At 36.6% G+C, this 19,848-nt stretch overlaps 3 protein-coding genes across 3 annotated transcripts; 2 read left to right on the top strand and 1 right to left on the bottom strand.

The window, feature by feature from the left end:
- Window positions 1-1,045: 1,045 nt before the first annotated feature.
- On the top strand, window positions 1,046-9,529 carry LOC144449436 (rRNA methyltransferase 1, mitochondrial-like). Its single transcript, XM_078139968.1, has 8 exons — window positions 1,046-1,794; window positions 2,925-3,165; window positions 3,735-3,857; window positions 4,420-4,499; window positions 5,016-5,109; window positions 5,820-5,946; window positions 6,408-6,527; window positions 9,117-9,529. Exons 1-8 carry the CDS (start codon window positions 1,166-1,168, stop codon window positions 9,158-9,160), a joined length of 1,458 nt encoding a protein of 485 aa, XP_077996094.1. The 5' UTR covers window positions 1,046-1,165; the 3' UTR covers window positions 9,161-9,529.
- Window positions 9,530-10,117: 588 nt separating this feature from the next.
- Window positions 10,118-14,701, bottom strand: LOC144449077 (DNA-directed RNA polymerase II subunit RPB11-a). The gene is made up of 4 exons (XM_078139500.1): window positions 14,563-14,701; window positions 12,900-12,989; window positions 12,006-12,180; window positions 10,118-11,448 (listed from the first exon to the last, which is right to left on the bottom strand). Exons 1-4 carry the CDS (start codon window positions 14,613-14,615, stop codon window positions 11,413-11,415), a joined length of 354 nt encoding a protein of 117 aa, XP_077995626.1. The 5' UTR covers window positions 14,616-14,701; the 3' UTR covers window positions 10,118-11,412.
- A 303-nt stretch (window positions 14,702-15,004) lies between these two features.
- Window positions 15,005-19,564, top strand: LOC144449498 (extracellular tyrosine-protein kinase PKDCC-like). Its single transcript, XM_078140043.1, has 4 exons — window positions 15,005-15,036; window positions 16,458-17,296; window positions 17,703-17,898; window positions 18,597-19,564. Exons 2-4 carry the CDS (start codon window positions 16,535-16,537, stop codon window positions 18,824-18,826), a joined length of 1,188 nt encoding a protein of 395 aa, XP_077996169.1. The 5' UTR covers window positions 15,005-15,036; window positions 16,458-16,534; the 3' UTR covers window positions 18,827-19,564.
- Window positions 19,565-19,848: the final 284 nt, after the last annotated feature.

Below are 19,848 nucleotides of genomic sequence, written 5' to 3'. Positions count from 1 at the left end.
TTATGACTCTTTTTCAATGCATTAAATAACTTTAGAAAAGAAATGTGAGCGTCTTTCCTTGAGTTTTCATTTCCCCCCGTATATCGTATCAATCGGCGATTTGATATTTTCCTTGCGTTGCATCACTATGATCAAAACCAAACACGATAACACAGTCATAATGATATCTCTAGATCATGATATGTACACAGGTCAAAGGTTGCAAAGTGCCACTACTACCGTCACATTGTCACTTACCGGGGGGGGGGGGGGCTACGGGGGGGGGGGGGGGGCTAATCCCCTTATGTGAGTATACGTATATGTGCCGCCTTTTGGAGTGTGTTTTCTAGCCCTTTGGTCTAAATTGGGGTCTGTTTTTTCCTAGCTGAAGAGTCTAAAATGGGGTCCACTTTCCATTATTTTTTATTTTGCTTAGTCTAAAATGTGGTCTGTTGTCCTTTACCAAATCATTAAATTGTCCCAAATGTTGCCTCCTAAGGAAAATGTATTTTGTTTAAACTTTCATCTTTTTAAAAACCTGTAATGGTCTAAAATGGGGTATTGATTTTTGGTCAAAGTGAGTCTAAAATGGGGCCTGGGGTTTCCAGCACTGGCCATTGGTACCGACCCCGGGCATTTACCCTATATAACTGCTACCTCAATATCAATCATGAGAAAATACAGCATACTACACGGGGTTGGAATAAAACGAAACGACTAACAAATAATAATAACTTCATGATACAATATTAGATCTATTGAAGGGTAAAAATTCTATTCTATTTTCAACTCTCCAACCGTAGTCCATGATCGAAATGGAGACGATGTGTGCCACAATGCATGTAATATGGATGGCCCCAACTTTTTGTTTTGTTCCGTTAATTTTAACTTATAGCAATGACACTTGTGGGTCACCGTAATAGAAACATTTCTATATTCATGTCTATCATATGTGAGGTGGGTATTTCACAAGGACTGCCAGTCTTCCTGTTGTATTGTCCCATTTTACAACGACCAATCCGTTGGCGGCAGCATAACGAGGGAATCCCTAGTAATGTGACGTCATCAACGGAAGGGATCCCCCAAGCATGGTGCATTGTGGACATTGCCCATTGCAAAGGACCATGCTCTCGTAAGGCACAACTTCGTCGAATTTGGCCAGAGTTTGGCTGTGATCGGAGTAAACATGTTTGTCAACATCTGTACAAGGAGGTTTGGATCTGCCAGAAGTATTTTACGCCTGGGATTCAACGCAAGAAAGTCGTCAACGGTCGGTAATGGCAGCGACCACGCAGTCGATCAGGGAATTAGCCACGAGCACGACGGAGTTCAGTCAGATGAAAGTGGGTTCAGGAATGAACGTTTTGATTTAACGCCGTCTACAAAAGCACGGAACCGTGTGACAATGCCAGCCGCACCAACAACATTTGGAAACGCAGTGAAAACTGTCACTGCGAAACGGAGATCTCAAATAACGAGGCAACCTCCAAACCAGGCGAGAGAGAACATGATGGCATTCGAGAAAAGTAAACGTATAATCGAAGAGGACGACTTTCGGTCAAAAAGGAACAGACAAGAAAATGGAGAGACGTTCTATCGCAGACCAAAAAGTACTGTTGCAGACTTTGAGAGGAAAGGTACACAACTTATAAATGAAAATTACAATTTCAATCAGGACCGTGATATTGAAACAAGAAGCGGAGATCTTCTTGACATTGAAGAAGAGGGGTTTGGAAGAAGTCAGAGAAAGAACTTGTCAACGCCAAGTTGGAAGAGAGAAAGGCCTGCAACTGCACTGAGAACGTATAGAAAAGGGTAAGAAACAGAATTACAATGATTAAAATAATTATTTACATTGAAAATAAATCGTGTCTTAAATGTCGTAGACAGTACACGTGTATAATATTAATAATATATTGACATCTTATGATGTACAGTATACTGAAAACTATCATTATATATTTGTGTATTGTATTTTTGTATTGTATTGTATTGTATTGTATTGTATTGTATTGTATTGTATTGTATTGTATTGTATTGTATTGTATTGTATTGTGTTTACTATACCATGCTTTCCACAGCATGTTGTTAAGTAATAAAGTTATTATTATATCAAAATATATTTCATAACCATGAAATAGCTCTTCGAAAATAGTTGCTGATAACGGTACAAGATTTACCGTCTTGAATTGCAGCACAAATAGATATTAATTATTCATTGTACCTCCATTTATACGTATTTAGTAATAATGTTTATACACACAATAACTCCCATAGGAATTACTAATAAGTAATATAAAGTTTGGATGAAATAAGTAATATAAAATAAAATTTAAGTACACAGAAAATTAATACTAAAGATGAAAAAAATCTGTTACATAATTGAAACATAATAAGGATTTAAATGAGTTATAAGAGTAGGCGTTGCTGTCTCATGTCTTAAACATATATTTATATATTGTGCGAGTGCCTTTCCTTTTCTGTTCCTAGATTGTGAATACCTAATCTAAAATGACACAGTGTATTTATGTATGTAGTAATTGATGAAGTTACATTTACAAGTAATACCACAGGGGTCACTGCATCAGACCTGTATGTGTATGTGTATGTGTATGTGTATGTGTATGTGTATGTGTATGTGTATGTGTATGTATGTATGTATGTATGTATGTATGTATGTATGTATGTATGTATGTATGTATGTATGTATGTATGTATGTGTGTATGTATGTGTATATGTGCCTTTCTGTTCATTTGTTTGTCCGTCTCTGAGTTTGTCTACCGTCTGTCAGTCTGTCTGCCTGTCTGTATGTCTGTCTGTCTTTCTGTCTGTCTGTCTGTCTGTCTGTCTGTCTGTCTGTCTGTGGTTGTTGGTTTTATTCATTGCTAGCTTACCTAATAATGGTAACACCCATTGATGATATAACATTCACTTGATATTACAGTGTTGTGAAGTACAAGCCCAAAGATGGCAATGACATGTTATTTGGAATATCACCGTGTATTATTGCACTGATGGAAAATAGGAGAGAAATTTACCAAGTGTTCATCAAGAAAGGATTGCTTGGTAAAAGTAAGAGAGAAGAATTACAACAAATCCATTCACTCTGTAGAGATAAAGGACTGGAACTTAAAGAAGTTGATAAAATAAATCTAGATGATATGAGTGGAGGAAGACCACACCAGGTGAGAGTAACATGTATTCTGGTGTATCTTTCAGTTTTGGTTACCCAGACTCCTTCATCCCTCCCTCCCTCCCTCCTTCCTTCCTTCCATCCATCCATCCATCCATTAATCCACCAATCCCTCCCTCCATCTCTCTGTCCACCTGTCCGTCCATCCGTCCGTCCGTCCATCCATCCATCCATCCATCCATCAATGAATGAATGAATGAATGAATGAATCCATTAATTGATCAATCAAGCAATCAAGCAATCAATCAATCAATCAATCAATCAATCAATCAATCAAACAATCAATCAATCAATCAAACAATCAATCAATCAACCAATCAATCAATCAATCAATCAATCAATGAGTCAGTATTTATTTACTCAACTTACACTATCAGAGAGTGATGTATGGTATGAAAGAAGTACATATGTACATTAGATGCAAACAGTACAAGACACAAAAGTACTGAGGTACTGGTATAACATAACCCTTTACTTAAAGTATTTCACCAAATTGCCCATTTGGGATAAATAAAGTTATTTAATTGATTGTATAATTTGACCCCTTGACTTTGTCATTAGGGAATTTGCATGGAGGTAAGTCGACTATATTTTGAGTCGTTATCAGAAGAAGAAAACACCTCACTGCAGGAACTGTCTGGAAATAGTGATGTGAAAATTTGTGTTGCTCTGGATCAAATCAAGGTAATTATTCTATGTTTTATTTTGCAAAGTCTTATTTTGAGTTTTTGATGACAGAAACAAAATGGAATCAACAACCTCAACCAAACACTGTGTTGTAGATACTGCAAATTTCTCAATATCGTGCAGCTTTTCTGTTTGTTACAACCATGCAGAAACTGTTGATCCTTATGGAAATCTGTTGGTTTTGGACAAACAGACCAACGTTAATTTTGCAAAGTATTTGCCAGTCAATACAACTTTATAATTCAATCTGAGACCTGGTAGGATAGAGGTTGCAATGTGAATGCTTTAATCCTATGCGCTTATAGATGCTGCAATGGATTGTATGCTCCACAGGGAGTTGAGGAAGTATAAAGGTCTGTTGTGCTGCTGTCAGTCCCTGCCTGGGGTAATAATTGTAAAGTGCTTTGTGCAGTGTAGGAAAGTGCTACTATGAAAATAAACGCTGTCATTAAATAAAAGTATAAACATTTGTCAGTTATAATGTTATGATGACATCACCATGCAATATTATATTATTAGAATATGAAATAAATTCTATGTTTTTGTTCTCATTGCTTAGGATCCCATGAACTTTGGTGCAATTCTCAGGTCCAGCTATTTCATGGGTGTTGATAAAGTAATATCATCAAAGAAAAATTGGTAAGCCATCGGTTATTTACCAGTAAATTTTACTTTAATTTTCTCTTCTTCATAGTTCACTCCAGTGCTGTGAATTTGTAATAAACCTTTAGACCACTAACGAACAGACTAGAAACGCGGCTTTTCCCTTGATGTGATGATGTCACTTATTTGCTGTAGAGATAATCTTTTAATCCTAATTAGGGGCCGTTGATTATGTACGATATTGCGATGTTACGTTTCATCATGTAAAGTAATGCAATATTTGGGCCTGAGTAAGTGCAATAATTGTAGCGTTTGATGGGGTTTTGCAGACTTTTTTCTTTCTGTGTTTAATGGTCTGAGACTAAACAGACCGAATACAGGCTGTTAGTGTGGTTCAATCTGTTGCATAGATTTGAATGAGTTGATATGATTGTTGTATTGAATTCAACATTTATTCCAAATTGAAAATTTTCAACTGCATGCTTCAGTCAATGTCAATGGATTGACCCATTCATTATTCAGGACATGTGACATAATTGTTTATATTTTCAGTTGCCCATTGACTCCTGTTGTTAGTAAAGCCAGTGCTGGTACCATGGAAGCAATGAAGATATATACTGTACCAAAACTAAGTGATTTACTACAGGTAACTGATATATGAAATATTTTTTCTAAAGAATCCATATCAAGTTAGCCCAGGGCAATTTACTGTGTCGCTATCTCAAGAAGCTGTCTACACCAACCCAAGGCTTATGCTCTCGGAAGTACATAAATCTGTGTTCGTAATTTGAAAATACTGCCAACAGCTATTTACAACCTTCCCAATTTAAATCACATGGGGTTACATCATAGGTTAACATATAAGATCCACTGAGCTGATTGTGGTATTTTCAAAGTCAACAGATTCTGTTCCTCCAAGGCCTCTTGAACACCAAGATGAGTCTACATGTAAAGTGTCACTTGGGTCTGGTTGAAAATGTTAAAGTTACTTACAGCTATGTAATGTTATTGACACCAATTTAGACTGTAAGATATACTGTGTTGCTCAGCCCTCACTTACTCTGTTCATATCTAATGAGTGAAAGGTGTTAAACGATGTGTGAGGCCATCCTGCCATGGTGAACTGATGTGTGAGGCCACCCCATCACAGTGTACCTTACAGGCTAACACAAACTCAGAACAATTCATTGACAAATAGGATGATTGTACAGAAAGTTATGAAACGAAAATTTCCAGTAGATATTTTATATATCAACAATTTCTGTCAGAATTTTCCTCCTAGCCCCAAACAATATACCATGTTATTGATATTAGCATCTTACAAGTACAGCTTTTTGAAAATATATTGTTTTTCAGAATCTTTCAGATCATGGCTGGGATATCATAGGAACATGTAATTTATCGTCAGAAAATCTACTGAGAGATAAACCAGTCATCAGAGCTGATCATTTTCAACTTGAAAAACCAACTGTACTCGTACTTGGTAAGAGAGTAGTTATAGTAGAGAACTAACAAACAACTAATTAGGGTGTAGGGGAGAAATCAAACTATTCACTTCTGTAGGAGAGAAACAATGAACAATCAATCGTGTAGTAGGAAGGAAATAATGAACAGCAAATCAAGATATAAAGTTTTGTAGTAGAGAAATGACAGACAATCAAACTGATTTCAAGGGACTTCATTTACATAGATGGATGTCATGTTGTGGGTCAGCCTCTTCAAACTGCCATCTTGTAACAATCATTGACTCTGAATTTAACCAGACTCTCTGGGGCCAGCAGCAGTCAGAGGATTCTGGGTAAAAACTAAGACAAATTACATATAGTCATAAAGAAATGCAATTAGTATTGAATCTTCAGAGATGCTAAAAGATTTATCTGTGATCATAAAATGAGAGACCTGAAATTGAACTCTGAACTGACTTTGTCTTGTTTGATGTAACAGGAAATGAAGGTTATGGTGTCAGAGGTGAAGTATTACATACATGTTCCAAACTGATTGCAATACCACCTGGTAGACAGCTACATCCACATGTCGACTCTTTAAATGTTTCTGTGGTAACAGGTGAGGAATGTTTACGCCAACACACAGACAGTAGGATGTTGTCACATAGAGTCAGAAAGTGAAATTTGTTGATCTAAAGAATGGGAACAGTTTCATATTTGATACTTTCATTTTCATAATTTGATGACATTGTCTTTTTTTAGAAAGTGATATTGCTAAGGGACCGGTCAGTTTCTCCAGCCGGGGGGGGGGGGGGGGGAGGGGTGGTGGATTCTTAAATCGGGCCGACAAAAAAACATTGACCCCACCTATCTGTAAAACCAAAAACAGGCTGACCCCCCCCTATCACTTAATTCTAAAACATAATGAACCCCCCCCCCCCCCCCCCCCCCCCCCCCCCCCCCATATATAATATTCGCATGACAGGTATTTTTTTATCGTGACTCAGTGTGGACTGCTTGACTGTCTTGCATCTACTTTATAAGATCCTGGGTTAGCACTATCATATTTATAATTATTGACTACACAGGGTAAATATATTCGAAAAGGAGTTTTAATAGCATCTTGGCTGTGAAAGGTAGGAAAGCTTGAGAAGGGAATATGTACATCTCTTATGGGGGTCCTAGGGGGTTTCCCCCTAGAAGCCCAGGAGGTTTTTAACTCTGAAAAGTCAATTTTGAGACTATTCAGACCCTTTCAGACAAGAATTTCCAAGCCTTACAAGACAACACCAACATGTTAAAAGCAACTACATAGGGTTGAAATACTTTTGAAATATACTTTGATAGCATCTTGACAGTAAGAGGGGAAGAGCTTGAGACTGGGATATGTCCACCTCATGTGGGGGGTCTGAGGGGGTCTCCCTCTAGAAACCCTGGAGGATTTTTACTCTTAAAGCCAATATTTAGGCTATTCAGACCCTTTCAAGCAATAACTTAATCCATGCTTTACAAGACAGCAAGTATCAGAAACTATTCTTTATAACTTACACTAAGGGTTGAAATATGTTCTTAAAAAGTTTAAATGGCATCATTATATACATGTAGTAAAGGTCAGCACATCTAATGGTAGTATCATTGGTAGGGGAGATTTGGAGTTTAAGGCAATTTTAGACTATCTTGGCAAACGTTTCAGATCTTGAAAAGACAATATCATATCAAATTAGAATAGGGTGAAAATATTTAAGAAAAGTTTAATACCATTATGACAGTAAAAAGGTTGTTGGTGCATCTGATTGTTGGTTGAATGTATGAGTGACCTCTGGGGGTGAGGGAGTCCTTGGGGTTTTCCCCCTGGCAGATCTGGAGTTTTTTGGAGTTTAGGTTATTCATAACCTTTGAGGTAATATTTCCAAGCCTCGAAAAGCTAACGTAAAACGTTTTTTAAATGAGTTTCTCATATCACATAAAATGGACACGTAACATTAGTATATAGGGCATTAATATTGCATGTATAATAAAGTCACCGGTATGTTAGAGAACTTTAGTTGGTCATACCTAGTGTATAATAGTAACTGGAATCTGATGAGATGTGTGATTTGTAGTGTCAATAGCATGACGAGTAGAACAATTTAGATTAACTTCATTTATAAACTATCTGTGAAAATTACCATTACGAAACCTTCAAGTTCACTTTTGCCCCAAACTGCAATATAAGTGAAGCATTGATTGTGAAACAGCCAAGTATTTACATGACATGTTCTGTAACTAGTGCGGTAGGTAGGTAATACCGGTACATGTATATGAATATGTATAGTTAGGTTTGAACTAATAAGTAATGTTAAAGAATTCATGTAAGAAACAGGGACAAGACAAATATTTACATGTACCACATTTGAGACAAGGCTATATGCCATTGTAGAAAGGATTTTTTTCTTCCATCACAATCTAAAACACAATGACCCCCCCTATCCACAATTTTCAAAACAGCATGACCCCCCCTACTGCCAATTTCAAAAACAGGGTGACCCCCCTACCAATCCACCGCCCCCCCTCCCCAGGCCGAAGAAACTGACCGGTCCCTAAATAATAGAAATACCTAAATGAAGTTTACCCATGTGCTTGCTATTTTATATTTGCATGCATAACACAAAACATAAATAAATATGTCAGTAAATGCCATAAAAAAAGTTGTACAAGTAAGTATTTCTCAATTTGTTGAATACCTGATACTAAGGGTACATTTTATAGTGATTTCCAGTTAAAACCACCATAAATATCTTTTATAAAGTGCATCATATTTATGTCCATATTACATTTTTCAAACGTTAATATGTGGGAAGGGGGTTTATTTAAACTCCACACTAGGTATGGTGATGTACCATGGAAGATAACTTGGGTGGAGGGGATGGGAATACATTTCATTTTGTCAAATTGCAAAACATATCAGGTATACTTCACAAAAACTATCACCAGAGTTTAGTAATAGCAACTGTTAAATAAGAGACCCCTAACATCACAACTTGTGTAGAATATGCCAAAGAGAATGAATGAGTAGAGCTCAGTCTGTATTAGCAGTAAAAAGTACAAACATGGTTTGTGTCTTCGACTAGTTTCACAACTCCATGAGATAGATTTAAATTACAGATCAGTTTTGTCACACTGACATGAGACTATGGTTGTTTAATTTGATTTTTTTTATTACTTTCAGGAATTCTGCTCTATGCTTTGTTACAAGGAAGACCAACTTCATGATTACTAATAGATGTTTTAGTTTACTATACAAGTCTTTGAAGATTTCATACTTGTTGATAGAAAAGCAGCAAACCTCGTCCTACTGTGGATGACAATTCATTCAAATAGTGTGACTTTTCTGTCGCACCAACTTCATGAAATCTTGGGAGATATGATATGCAATGCTTTCTTTGAGATAAATAAAAAGATGAAAACCTTGTATATAGAATCTGATGGCAGTATTTTTTTTTTTTGGCTAAAGAACATTTAAGAGGAACAGTGGAGAAATTAAAGAACCATTGCTCATCCATTGCTACCAGCGGCTTGGCTTATACAATGTAATTAAGTTCTAAAGTTCAAATCTATATCCGTCAAATCTAATGATAATAAGTTGGCTTAACATTGTATTTACTGTCGATCATAATTTTAAATATTGTTGTCTTGCCAAGAAATAATAAATACAAATTTTCAAAGCATGGATTGTTATTTTATGATTGTGATGAAATTTTCTAGTGAAAATAAACTTAGATGGGATGGGTTTGCCCAACTAAAAACAATTGCTGATTCATCTCGCTAACCAGTTTGAGATGAACAGGTTTCTGAAAGGGCCAACAGTTTTGCAGTTACAGCAACTGTTTTGTAATTTGAAGGTAATGAATGAATATGGAATATCATTGAATGATATGGATAAATATCCAAATTTTACAAACAAGAGTTTGAGCTTGTGGTACCTGTTTTATGCTTACTTAATTGTTCGTAAGTCCAACTGATCAGTCACAAGTCAGAAAACTGATGATATCAGGTTGTCATAAACTGAATTCAGTAAGGACCAGAAATTCTCCATTAGGACCAACAGCTTTATACCTGTCTGTTCTTATGATCAACTTTCAATAATTTCACACACACTGTCACTAACATAGAAAGTTTGACATCAATGTACACTCAGAATGTTGATTTAAAACACTTTATTTACTTCCTTATACAAAAACTTTAAAGAAATGACTGCAAATACTTCCAAGTTGTATTATATTAAAGTATCATAACCAACTACAGACAATACTACTACTATGGAAATCAAGCTATAAACAAACGAAGATAGACACAATGTACAACTGTTATTATAACATTTTTGCATACGCTATCATGGACACTGTTGTAAGTACACTCCTAGCACGGTGGCCAGTGATAACCTTGATAGCGAGATTTCTCACATAATTACTGCACTTTCAACCTTATTCAGTATTTACAGTATCTTGATTACAGGGTGATTATATCCACATAACCAAGTCACCACCATCCACGTATGTATGTAGTCTACCACATGCAACAACAATAATTGTAGTTTGTGTCTATCTAAGCCTATAGCTTAATTTCTACAGTACACATGTAATAGTTTCACATGACATTTCATTTTCCTGTTTTCATACACAGTGAATATTCATTTTATCAAACCAGAGACACTTGGCCTGGTCTTCCAGGTGACTATAAATATGCAATGATATGCCAGGATCTGGCAATGGTTGGCTTACAATATTCAACCTAAGGCCACAACTGTCAAGTTGACTCATTTGATTCTAGTTCAACCAAGTGTAAGGATAAACAACATATATATGCTACAGTGCCCTCGTGTTCTTAGTCTGACAATATTTTTTCACCAGACATTCACATCATCAGCTAACATGATTACTTTATTTTGAAGCAGTACTTTCCAGTTCTTCAAATTGATTGTAGTTATGGGTGGATATAGACTATAATGATAACTCTTCCTGTCTAAATGACTATATACATAAGTTGTACTATTTTGAACTATTGGTTATTTCACCAACTGATGCAAACCTGTGTATATTCTACAATAACAGTACAGGTAATACATGTAGTGTATGGCAGGTGTACCAGTGACCTGTTCACATATGACTATATATGCCACAGCAAGTGTGATTCTTCAAATACACAAGGTGAGAATTTAGACTAAATACAATACCATCCTGTCTTCTCTGTTTGTGGTTTAATGTAGTGTATAAGTTGTAGTACACAGGATTGTTCACTGATAAACTTGTGAATATGCAAATTGAAAATGTCAACACAGCCTGGGATACACATGCATGTGAAGATTGTTGTCACAGGTGTTGCAAGCTATCTGCATACATACTGGTAGATGCAGCACATAGACTGACTTAGTGACCTAAAACAAACTATGGCCCATGTTGTACAAATTTGGCAGTGTTGTACATCACTTGCATATAATTGTCCAATAGACTAATATCTGTATTCCTTTATTCCAAACCTTCTTGCTTTTCCCTAACTGAAACCTGAAAAGTAAAAAAGAAATACATTTACAATCGCTATTTGAAATGTAAATATACTGTAGGGTCATGATGGATAAAAGGTTAGAGTAGCTGACTGGCTTGTGATTCGCACATTCCTGATTTTGTCTTTACTACTGTCTGTTGTTTCTGGGCGAATGGCTAAAAAAAATCCTTGGACAATATTTGAACCACCACTGTAACCTAGTCACCAGCTGGGAACCTGGTAGGTGTAGGTTGTAATATAAAGGATTTAATCCAATGCACTAACAAAGGCAGCAATGTGTGTGCCTGAGAGTTAAGGAAGGCACTTGCTACTAGTACTAGTACATTAGGCCATTATGTTATCAAAGGTTTGTGCACCTAGTGGCAGCAGGTACTGTATACTACCCAGGGAGTTGAAGTATAAAGGACAATAGTGTACCATTACACATCCATGCCAGGGTCATCATGTACAGTACTTTGAGCTCACATTAAATTGTGGAGAACACAAAGTATGAAAGTGAACCATAAACCATTATTAGTAAATTATTTTAAAGTATGCACTAGACAATACACTTTACCTTAAATCTTTCCTCCAAGAGTGAAATCTCACTGATAAGATCTGTGATGGCATTTGTAAAGGCTTCTTGTGGACTGTAATCTGGTGTGGTCTGTACTCTCAGTACAAATTTAGATTCTAGAGGATGTGGAACTTTATAGCCAGCAAATAACACCTGTGGATCTTTCAGTAACTGACTGTGAAGATACAATCATGTATGTCATATTATTAATAATACATGATTTTATTTTTTGATGGTCACAAATATCCACGAGTCACCTCATCTTTGGGGGTATGACAGGTGAGGACCTTATGGGAGCAAGTGTGGCATTCTTGGTGTATTTGCACAACTGCTTGCAGTGTTCTCTGTGGTTGTATTTCATGAGTGTAGAATACTGTTACACTTCCTTTAATTACTTGCAAAGTGAGTCAAAATGCAGCAGAAAACACCACAAGCACAAGTGCAAATACCCCCCCCCCCCCCCCCCCATACCCACACTGACACTTGCACATCACGGGATTCTGTTGTCATTATACATATATGTGTTTATCCAAAACATCAAAATTCCATAAAAATCTGTGCTTGGCTTATAAACAAGCAGGGGTAATTCACAGACAATATGTTAGTCTTACTTCAAGACCCTGGTGCTTGCTCAGGTGTAATATGAATACCATATCACGCTATGATCATACATGTATGTCTTTGTTATGGGCGTATGATTGTGTTCGACCTGTAATTAGAGAAATTATATATTGGACAATCCGTACATTGACGTCATCTCTAGATGATACTTCCAGCAAGACTATATGATTTATTTCCTCCTCTCACAGCTTTGCTACTTTGGCATGCTTTGTGTGCCTTAAAATTAAGAAGGTGTAGTGTCATTAGTCTGGCAAGTGAGATTATGCAACCTACCTTCTAAGTAGATTTCCTAGTGTATGATCTTCTTTGTTGACTGTAAATATGGCAGCATTTGGGACTTTGGTATCTTTGGCGATTGTGATCCTGTCAACACAAACAATATATATGGGTTTACATTGCGCAGTGTAAAAGCAAAGATAGATGTAAAAGGCTATTTATTTCAGAATTATTTTTATATATCTTATTATTTTTTGTAGTTTATTTTTTTTGCATCATGTAGGGCAACTTAAACTGAATGAGTCATCACTGTGGGCAATTGTTGTTTCCACAATCATAAATCATGCAGTCTAAAGTTGTAGCATGTTTAGCTGGTCGTACCTCCTAGCCCTCATATTCTCCCAGCAGTTAGGAGGTATGACCAGCTAACAGTGTATTTTGACAGCACAGTAAAGTGGCTATCTAAGTTGTCACTTGCTTAATTTCTTGTGTGGCGAGTAATTACAATTACAGCTGTACAGTAGGCATCACAATGATGAATTTTTCAGTTTCACTTGGAAGACTAAACCACAAGCATAAATATCCATATACTATCTGTGGTAAAAAGATTTTTTTTTTAAAAGTGGTCATTCTGACTTAGCTCCGAAACAAGAGAAATTGTAAAAAAAAAACAAAAAAAAAAAACCACCACACAAAACAACCAGTTAGTAATAATATTATACAACACAAATATTATAAATAAATAAATGAATAAATAAAAGAAAGAGAGAAAGAAAGAATTTTTGTAATGCGTTGTGGCATGTAATAGAGACAATTCTTGTCTGTTTTTGAAAGTCTCAAATTATTGTATGCTAAAGTATACAAAGTGTGTCTACATGTACTTACGGGTGACGGATCAACTCGTCCCAATTTCAACTCGTCCCATTTCAACTCGTCCCACTCAACTCGTCCAATTTTCAACTCGCCCCAATTTCAACTCGCCCCATTTTCAACTCGCCCCAACTCTTTGCAATATAATTTACCTGTGCATATATGAAATCGAAGCTAGTAGTACTCAGTTTGGAGGGTCTGTGGTATCTCGTATTCCACTAATGAAGTACCACTTGCGCTGTAAACACATACTACAATACTTAGTTGCGTTAACTAGGGAGAGGAGACACGTCTCCAAAACCCGTACGCGCGGAAGTCGTAAGCGTGTCAGTCACTAATATTCTCCTTGGTTATTATCATTATTATTTCTTATTTGGGTTGTAAACATTAAGTCCTAATGTGAAAAGTGATATTCCATGACTGAGGAAATTTAAAGTTGTTGTGCTAGTATAAGTTCTAGATCTACCAAAGACTTTAGCCAAAACCCACACCACTTTCTGCTACGAAATGTTACCCTTCGACAGGCTACGTAGGTAAACTCATGCAAATGTTTCGGTCCCCGTACTTCGAGTCCATGTATCGTTTAGATTTATAAACGTTTACTAGTGTTGTTGGGGCGAGTTGAAAATGGGACGAGTTAAAAATGGGGCGAGTTGAAAATGGGGCGAGTTGAAATTGGGGCGAGTTGAAATGGGACGAGTTGAAAATGGGACGAAGTGAATCGCAATCGTACACATGTACTCCACTGCATTGCACTGTCTCTTTGTAAATACAGTGACACCTTTATTGAAGGGTCAGATAACACAAATTACACCTCTTCTTCTCGCCTAAATAACCTATTTATACTCACTTCTTCTCTCCTTCGTAGAGTAAGAACGATTCGAATGTTGGTGGCGCATTCATTTCTCAAAACTTCGTCTGATTTCACCATACACTGGATGAAGTTTCAGCAAGGATCACGTTGTCGTTGTTGCAACGTTGCTGCGTTAGCTGTAAGTTTGCTGGGATATATTTTCTCCACATAGACTCCCTAACTACTTAAGTTTACTCGAGGTCAGGTCATATTCCAAAAGTTCAAACGTCGTTATATAGCGTCTGGTGAGCCAGTTCTAGATGCACGTACATCGCATTGAATGCTGAAAACAGACAAAAAACACAACTGGACCATATGAATGTTAAAAAGTGGCAAAAAATTGAACAAACACACACCTACCAAAAGTAGGTCAAATAAGTTTCAAATTTTAACTCAGTTAGGGGGTTACACGGAAGGGCTTTTCTCATTCACAAGAAAACAAAGACACGAATTACTACATAAAAAGTGAAGGTATTGTATTATACAATTGTCATATGGCATCACTTTTTCCTAACCCAGATTTCGTATCGATTGTTACATAGAATAATGATTTGGGATGAAGGAATTTTCATTGATAAATCAGTCTACACGGTCTACGTAAAGTTTTGTGGTTGTACTGGTATCCAGTCAAAACGTCCCCGGGTCAAAACGTCCCCGGTTTCCATAAGTCAAAACGTCCCCGGGTCAAAACGTCCCCAGGTCAAAACGTCCCCGTCTTTCCATTTTCCTCGACCCAAACTATTTGTGTGTGAGTGTGTGTGTGTGTGTGTGTGTGTGTGTTACATTATATCCTTATTTCTTACTATTTCTTACATCACAATACAGTAATGTGACTGCGTACCCACCTTAGGTGCCCAAAATACGTTTATGCGTTTATGCGTAATCATTGTCTTGGGCAACCATCACTTTATTTACGGGAAATCAGACAGATTTGAGGTCGTAAAAGTCCTCCAATTTTTATGAAAATGAGCATGTAAATCACGAACAGAAAATGGTTCGGAATATGGGCATCGATACTTGACCGTGTTTTAGGGAAGGAACGGAAACTGTTACACAGTCAAGTCTCTTGGTTAAATGTTGGTCATACCCGAGGACGTTTTGACCCGGGGACGTTTTTGACCCGGGGACGTTTTGACCCGGGGACGTTTTGGTCATACCCGGGGACGTTTTGACCCGGGGACGTTTTGACCCGGGGACGTTATGACTGGTAACCGTTGTACTACTACTACTACTGTACTAGTAGTAGTATAGTGTTCATTTACTATGATTTAGTCCTGCTTGCAGACGGAGTAAGTCGTCAAACGCGTGCTCCGTCTGCAAACCTGACCAGTGTTCATTATGGCAGTGTACAACCATGTACTCATGGATGTGTTAACATCACACTTCTTGGGATCATGGCCCTTATACCTCCATGTTGGGGATGGACTTCACTGAGTGCAGTCATGGCGGTATAAGGACTCCCTTTTACAGATGTACCTCCATGGTGTAAAGTAAGACCTATAGCTGTTGTAGCCATACATGATGAGTGATGTGTTATTTTGTCAATATACACTAGGTACGTCAAACAGCACTTAGGTACGAACCCTATCCTCCTATGTGCTTACTGCTGTATGTTTTGACCAAAAATGAATCTTTTATAATCTATTTGAAATAAATATTGTTTACATTGAATAAATATAATTTATGGAAAATGCAAATAATTTATTTGAATATTCTCATAAATCTAGCTTACTATCTGATATAAATGATATTGATATGTATTGATTTTACATTTATGTAATTTTTGTTCAGATAATTATCAGCATTGAACTCGACTCTCCTGTGACAGCTGATACATTTACATGTATTACTGAATTTTGTAAAATATTAACTTTTCCTATATTTTATTTAAGGTGATCTGTAATTAACTGAAGAAGAAGGAATGTATGCCGTCCCTTGACCTTTGAACTTAGCAAGCCAGGTTATCACCATGGTATCTTTGATGATGTATTTTGCTCATAGGACCAGAATGACACCTTTGGTATTACTGTTGTTGTTACCAGTAGCCATGGCGATATACCTCATTTACATGCTACACAAACAGTACCCAACCAATGAGATTGCACAAGAACAACAACACAGAATATCTCACCTGCAAGGTTTAGTTGAAAAACTGAACAACGAAATAACAGACACTTTAGCAGAACGAGATCTTCTCAGGCAGAAGCTACAGTTTGTAGTTGGAAATTTAAGTCAACAAATACATGTGATTTCTAAAGAGAATGGGGATACATGGATGAATAAATATTTGGCGGACCTCCCGAATGAAAATGTGGTGACAGAAAACGATCACATTTGGGGGTGTAAACAGTTGGATACGATTCAAGTTCTTTCAAACCTAGGGCAGGGATATAGTAAACTTGTTCAAGAAGGTGTTTATGGTAGAACACATGTCGCAGTGAAGAGTGTATCCACAGCTGTACATGACGTACAAAGCTGCTTAAACTCAGGAAGTTATAAGAAAACAGAGGATTGTTACCTTTTGGCAAACTACAAACTTCTGAAAGAGGCATTGATGCTGAGAGAATTAAAACACAACAACATCATTAAATTGCTAGGTCTGTGTGTACGAAGCGAAAAACATAGTCCATACATTCATGAGAGAGGAATCACATCAGTAGTGGAACTAGGATCCCAAGATGCAGTGCAACTTCACAAATTAAGGAAGTTACCATGGCAACAGAGGTTAAAGGTTAGTGGTTGTCCATTCTCTTTGTAGTAGAAATTTGCAATGAGAAGGGCATGACACTAGTCTGAAACATGACACTTTTGTGCTGTCCTGACAGTCATTACATTCAATAGTTGAGAGGACACCATGATATTTCCAATTTTACAGACTACAATAGAATATTGAGTATTGTTACATGAATATTTTATTCCTTGATATAGTTTGTTGAATCATCTGCATTCTTTTAAAAATTTTGTTCAAAATAAAAACTTTTTTTTTTCATATATGAAAATCTTCCAATTTATGGTCTCACTATTATATCATTAATGCTTGTGAAAAGTTTCCCGCAGTTTCTTTATTCTCTTCTTCTGTCTCTCATGTTTTGTTTAACCTCACCACGCAACCACGTTTTTTCTTTCTTTCATTTTAGATTTGTCAATCCATAGCCAGACTACTTGACTTTATGTCTGATTCATCACTTGGTAGTTTACAAATACCAGACTTCAAAGAAGAACAGTTCGTTATGGTCAATGGTGTTATCAAATTATCTGACGTTGATGATGTCACCAATGTTGAACCAGTTTGTGATAGTAACTTACAGTGTTTAATAGATGCTAGGCAGATAGGTGAGTAGTCTGGTGGGTCTGACCCAAACAAATCATCCAATAATATGTAATTTTGGCAACCAGGTTAGTGTCTGGTGTTGCATGTCTGCCATTTTGAAAGAATTTCTTGTCAAAGCATAAACAGGTGAGTGTGCACATGTATCTGGTGTGTCTGCCATTTTGAAACCATTTTCTGTCAAAATACAATCTGTAATTGCTGCCAGCCTGCCCTTGTTGTTGACAATACTAAGACACTAAATGGTTGAACACATGTCAAGTGCAATAGACTTTTTTACATTTCAAAGTTCAAGGTGCTATATTATCAAAATCATGTGTCATTTGATAAGTGTACTAAAGGCTGTAATGAGTCTGACTGAACTTGGTTTTCAAGGGAATTACAATGTGGTTGGATCTATCATAAATGCATGTAGGATGTTTGAAACCTAGCAAAAGTATACATATCCATCTTTGCATTGGACTTCTTTCCTAAGAAGAGAAGGTTATTTTTTTTTCTTTTTGGCTGTTACATTTTTTGATCTCTTGATCTGCGAGATGTGTTTACAACTCTGCATTTCATATTTTACCATCACAACTTCACAAGTTCATTCTGTTCAAAAGAAATAAATCCACAGTTTTCTATTTTTTTAGTACAGTTCCCCGTGAAATATTTCCCCATCTCAAATACAGAATGTGTAACCAATTATTGTTTTACATTACAGGTATCAAGTGCCACAGTAATTACCACTGCATTGGAATGAATGCAGCACTCAACCTGTATAGAGCTTACAATGTATTCTTTGGTCCACTGCTGAACAGTGACACTCCACCAGAATTACAAAATACTGTCACCAAACTGTTACTAGATATTGAAAACTTCAATGTTGATGCTGAGGAACTGGTGCAAAGTTTAGAAAGACTGGAACAACAAGAACTCAAATTACATGATTAGTTAACAATAAGCCATATTCATTCCCAGAGATAAAAAACTTTCATGGTTTGGCCACTAGGGGTGCTCTTTGCAAGCGGACCAGAAATTGAATTGTTGAGTATCATAGCGTAAAGATGGCAGACATGAAGTTACCACTCATTTTCTGTGTCGTTCTCACGGTACTATTTATAGCAATTATCAGTTATCAAAACATACCCAGCCACTACTGTGTTCATGGCTTTGTACACTGCCATACGATCAGCAGTGATGACCAAATTTTAGTCCTTACTTTGCAATAACTTCAACAACCGCTTCCATATGGCAAAATGGCCAGAAACTCAGAAACTTATATATGGTGTATTGTAACAGTTGGTAGACAAAAACTATTATATCAAGTATGTTTCATTTCTCATGGGGAGTCGAAAGTTGAAAGGTGAAAGGTGAAGGCCTAAACAGTAGCAAACATAATTATACATATTGTTAGCAGCCAAAGTTACGAGAAGACATTTTTAATTTATTTTAATTTTCTTTTTAATTACATGTTGTTCATATTTATTTAAGGTGAGATTTATACATTTTAAATAGAATATTGGTTTTTTAAATTTCCAAAATCGAAGGGATGCTGCATGCAAATTAGAGACTTATTTTTATCCAATCAGGGAAAACATTAGATGTTGCAGGTGAAGTTTTCAGTAAAATTCTGACAATGTAAGAATTGCTGATGATGGGAAGTAGAATTTAAGAATTCTGTGTGGGGTTGTGATGCCACTGTAGCTGTTTGTTTTATGATGAAAATGTTTGTAAACCATCAAATTCATTTGTTGAATGTTTTCTTGATATGAATTCAATAAAATATATTATGGTCATTTTGCTTCATATATTGTGAGCGACAGTGTGTAGTACACTTGTCATGTAGGATATGTGTAAAACCCCAGAATAAGCTCCAGTACAGGTTTGAGTCCAGGAAATAAAGGTATTTTCAAAAACTGGAGTCATTTCATGATTTCACATCACATAATTTTCATTCAGTTGCCAAGAAACAT

The sequence above is a fragment of the Glandiceps talaboti genome, chromosome 18 (genome assembly GCF_964340395.1).
Source record: "Glandiceps talaboti chromosome 18, keGlaTala1.1, whole genome shotgun sequence".
In the NCBI taxonomy this organism is placed as follows: domain Eukaryota; kingdom Metazoa; phylum Hemichordata; class Enteropneusta; family Spengelidae; genus Glandiceps; species Glandiceps talaboti.
This window is presented reverse-complemented; position numbering and strand designations above follow the sequence as displayed.

Bases quoted from the DNA above. Each gene is read 5' to 3' on its own strand.
- LOC144449436 (XM_078139968.1), top strand. From the start codon at position 1,166: ATGTTTGTCAACATCTGTACAAGGAGGTTTGGATCTGCCAGAAGTATT. The intron at 3,166-3,734 runs GTGAGAGTAACA...CTTTGTCATTAG, and splicing joins GTGGAGGAAGACCACACCAG to GGAATTTGCATGGAGGTAAG. The intron at 3,858-4,419 runs GTAATTATTCTA...CTCATTGCTTAG, and splicing joins TTGCTCTGGATCAAATCAAG to GATCCCATGAACTTTGGTGC.
- LOC144449077 (XM_078139500.1), bottom strand. From the start codon at position 14,615: ATGAATGCGCCACCAACATTCGAATCGTTCTTACTCTACGAAGGAGAG. The intron at 12,990-14,562 runs GTGAGTATAAAT...TTGTGTTGACAG, and splicing joins CTCTACGAAGGAGAGAAGAA to GATCACAATCGCCAAAGATA. The intron at 12,181-12,899 runs GTAGGTTGCATA...GTATCTTCACAG, and splicing joins CTAGGAAATCTACTTAGAAG to TCAGTTACTGAAAGATCCAC.
- LOC144449498 (XM_078140043.1), top strand. From the start codon at position 16,535: ATGGTATCTTTGATGATGTATTTTGCTCATAGGACCAGAATGACACCT. The intron at 17,297-17,702 runs GTTAGTGGTTGT...CTTTCATTTTAG, and splicing joins CATGGCAACAGAGGTTAAAG to ATTTGTCAATCCATAGCCAG. The intron at 17,899-18,596 runs GTGAGTAGTCTG...TTTACATTACAG, and splicing joins AATAGATGCTAGGCAGATAG to GTATCAAGTGCCACAGTAAT.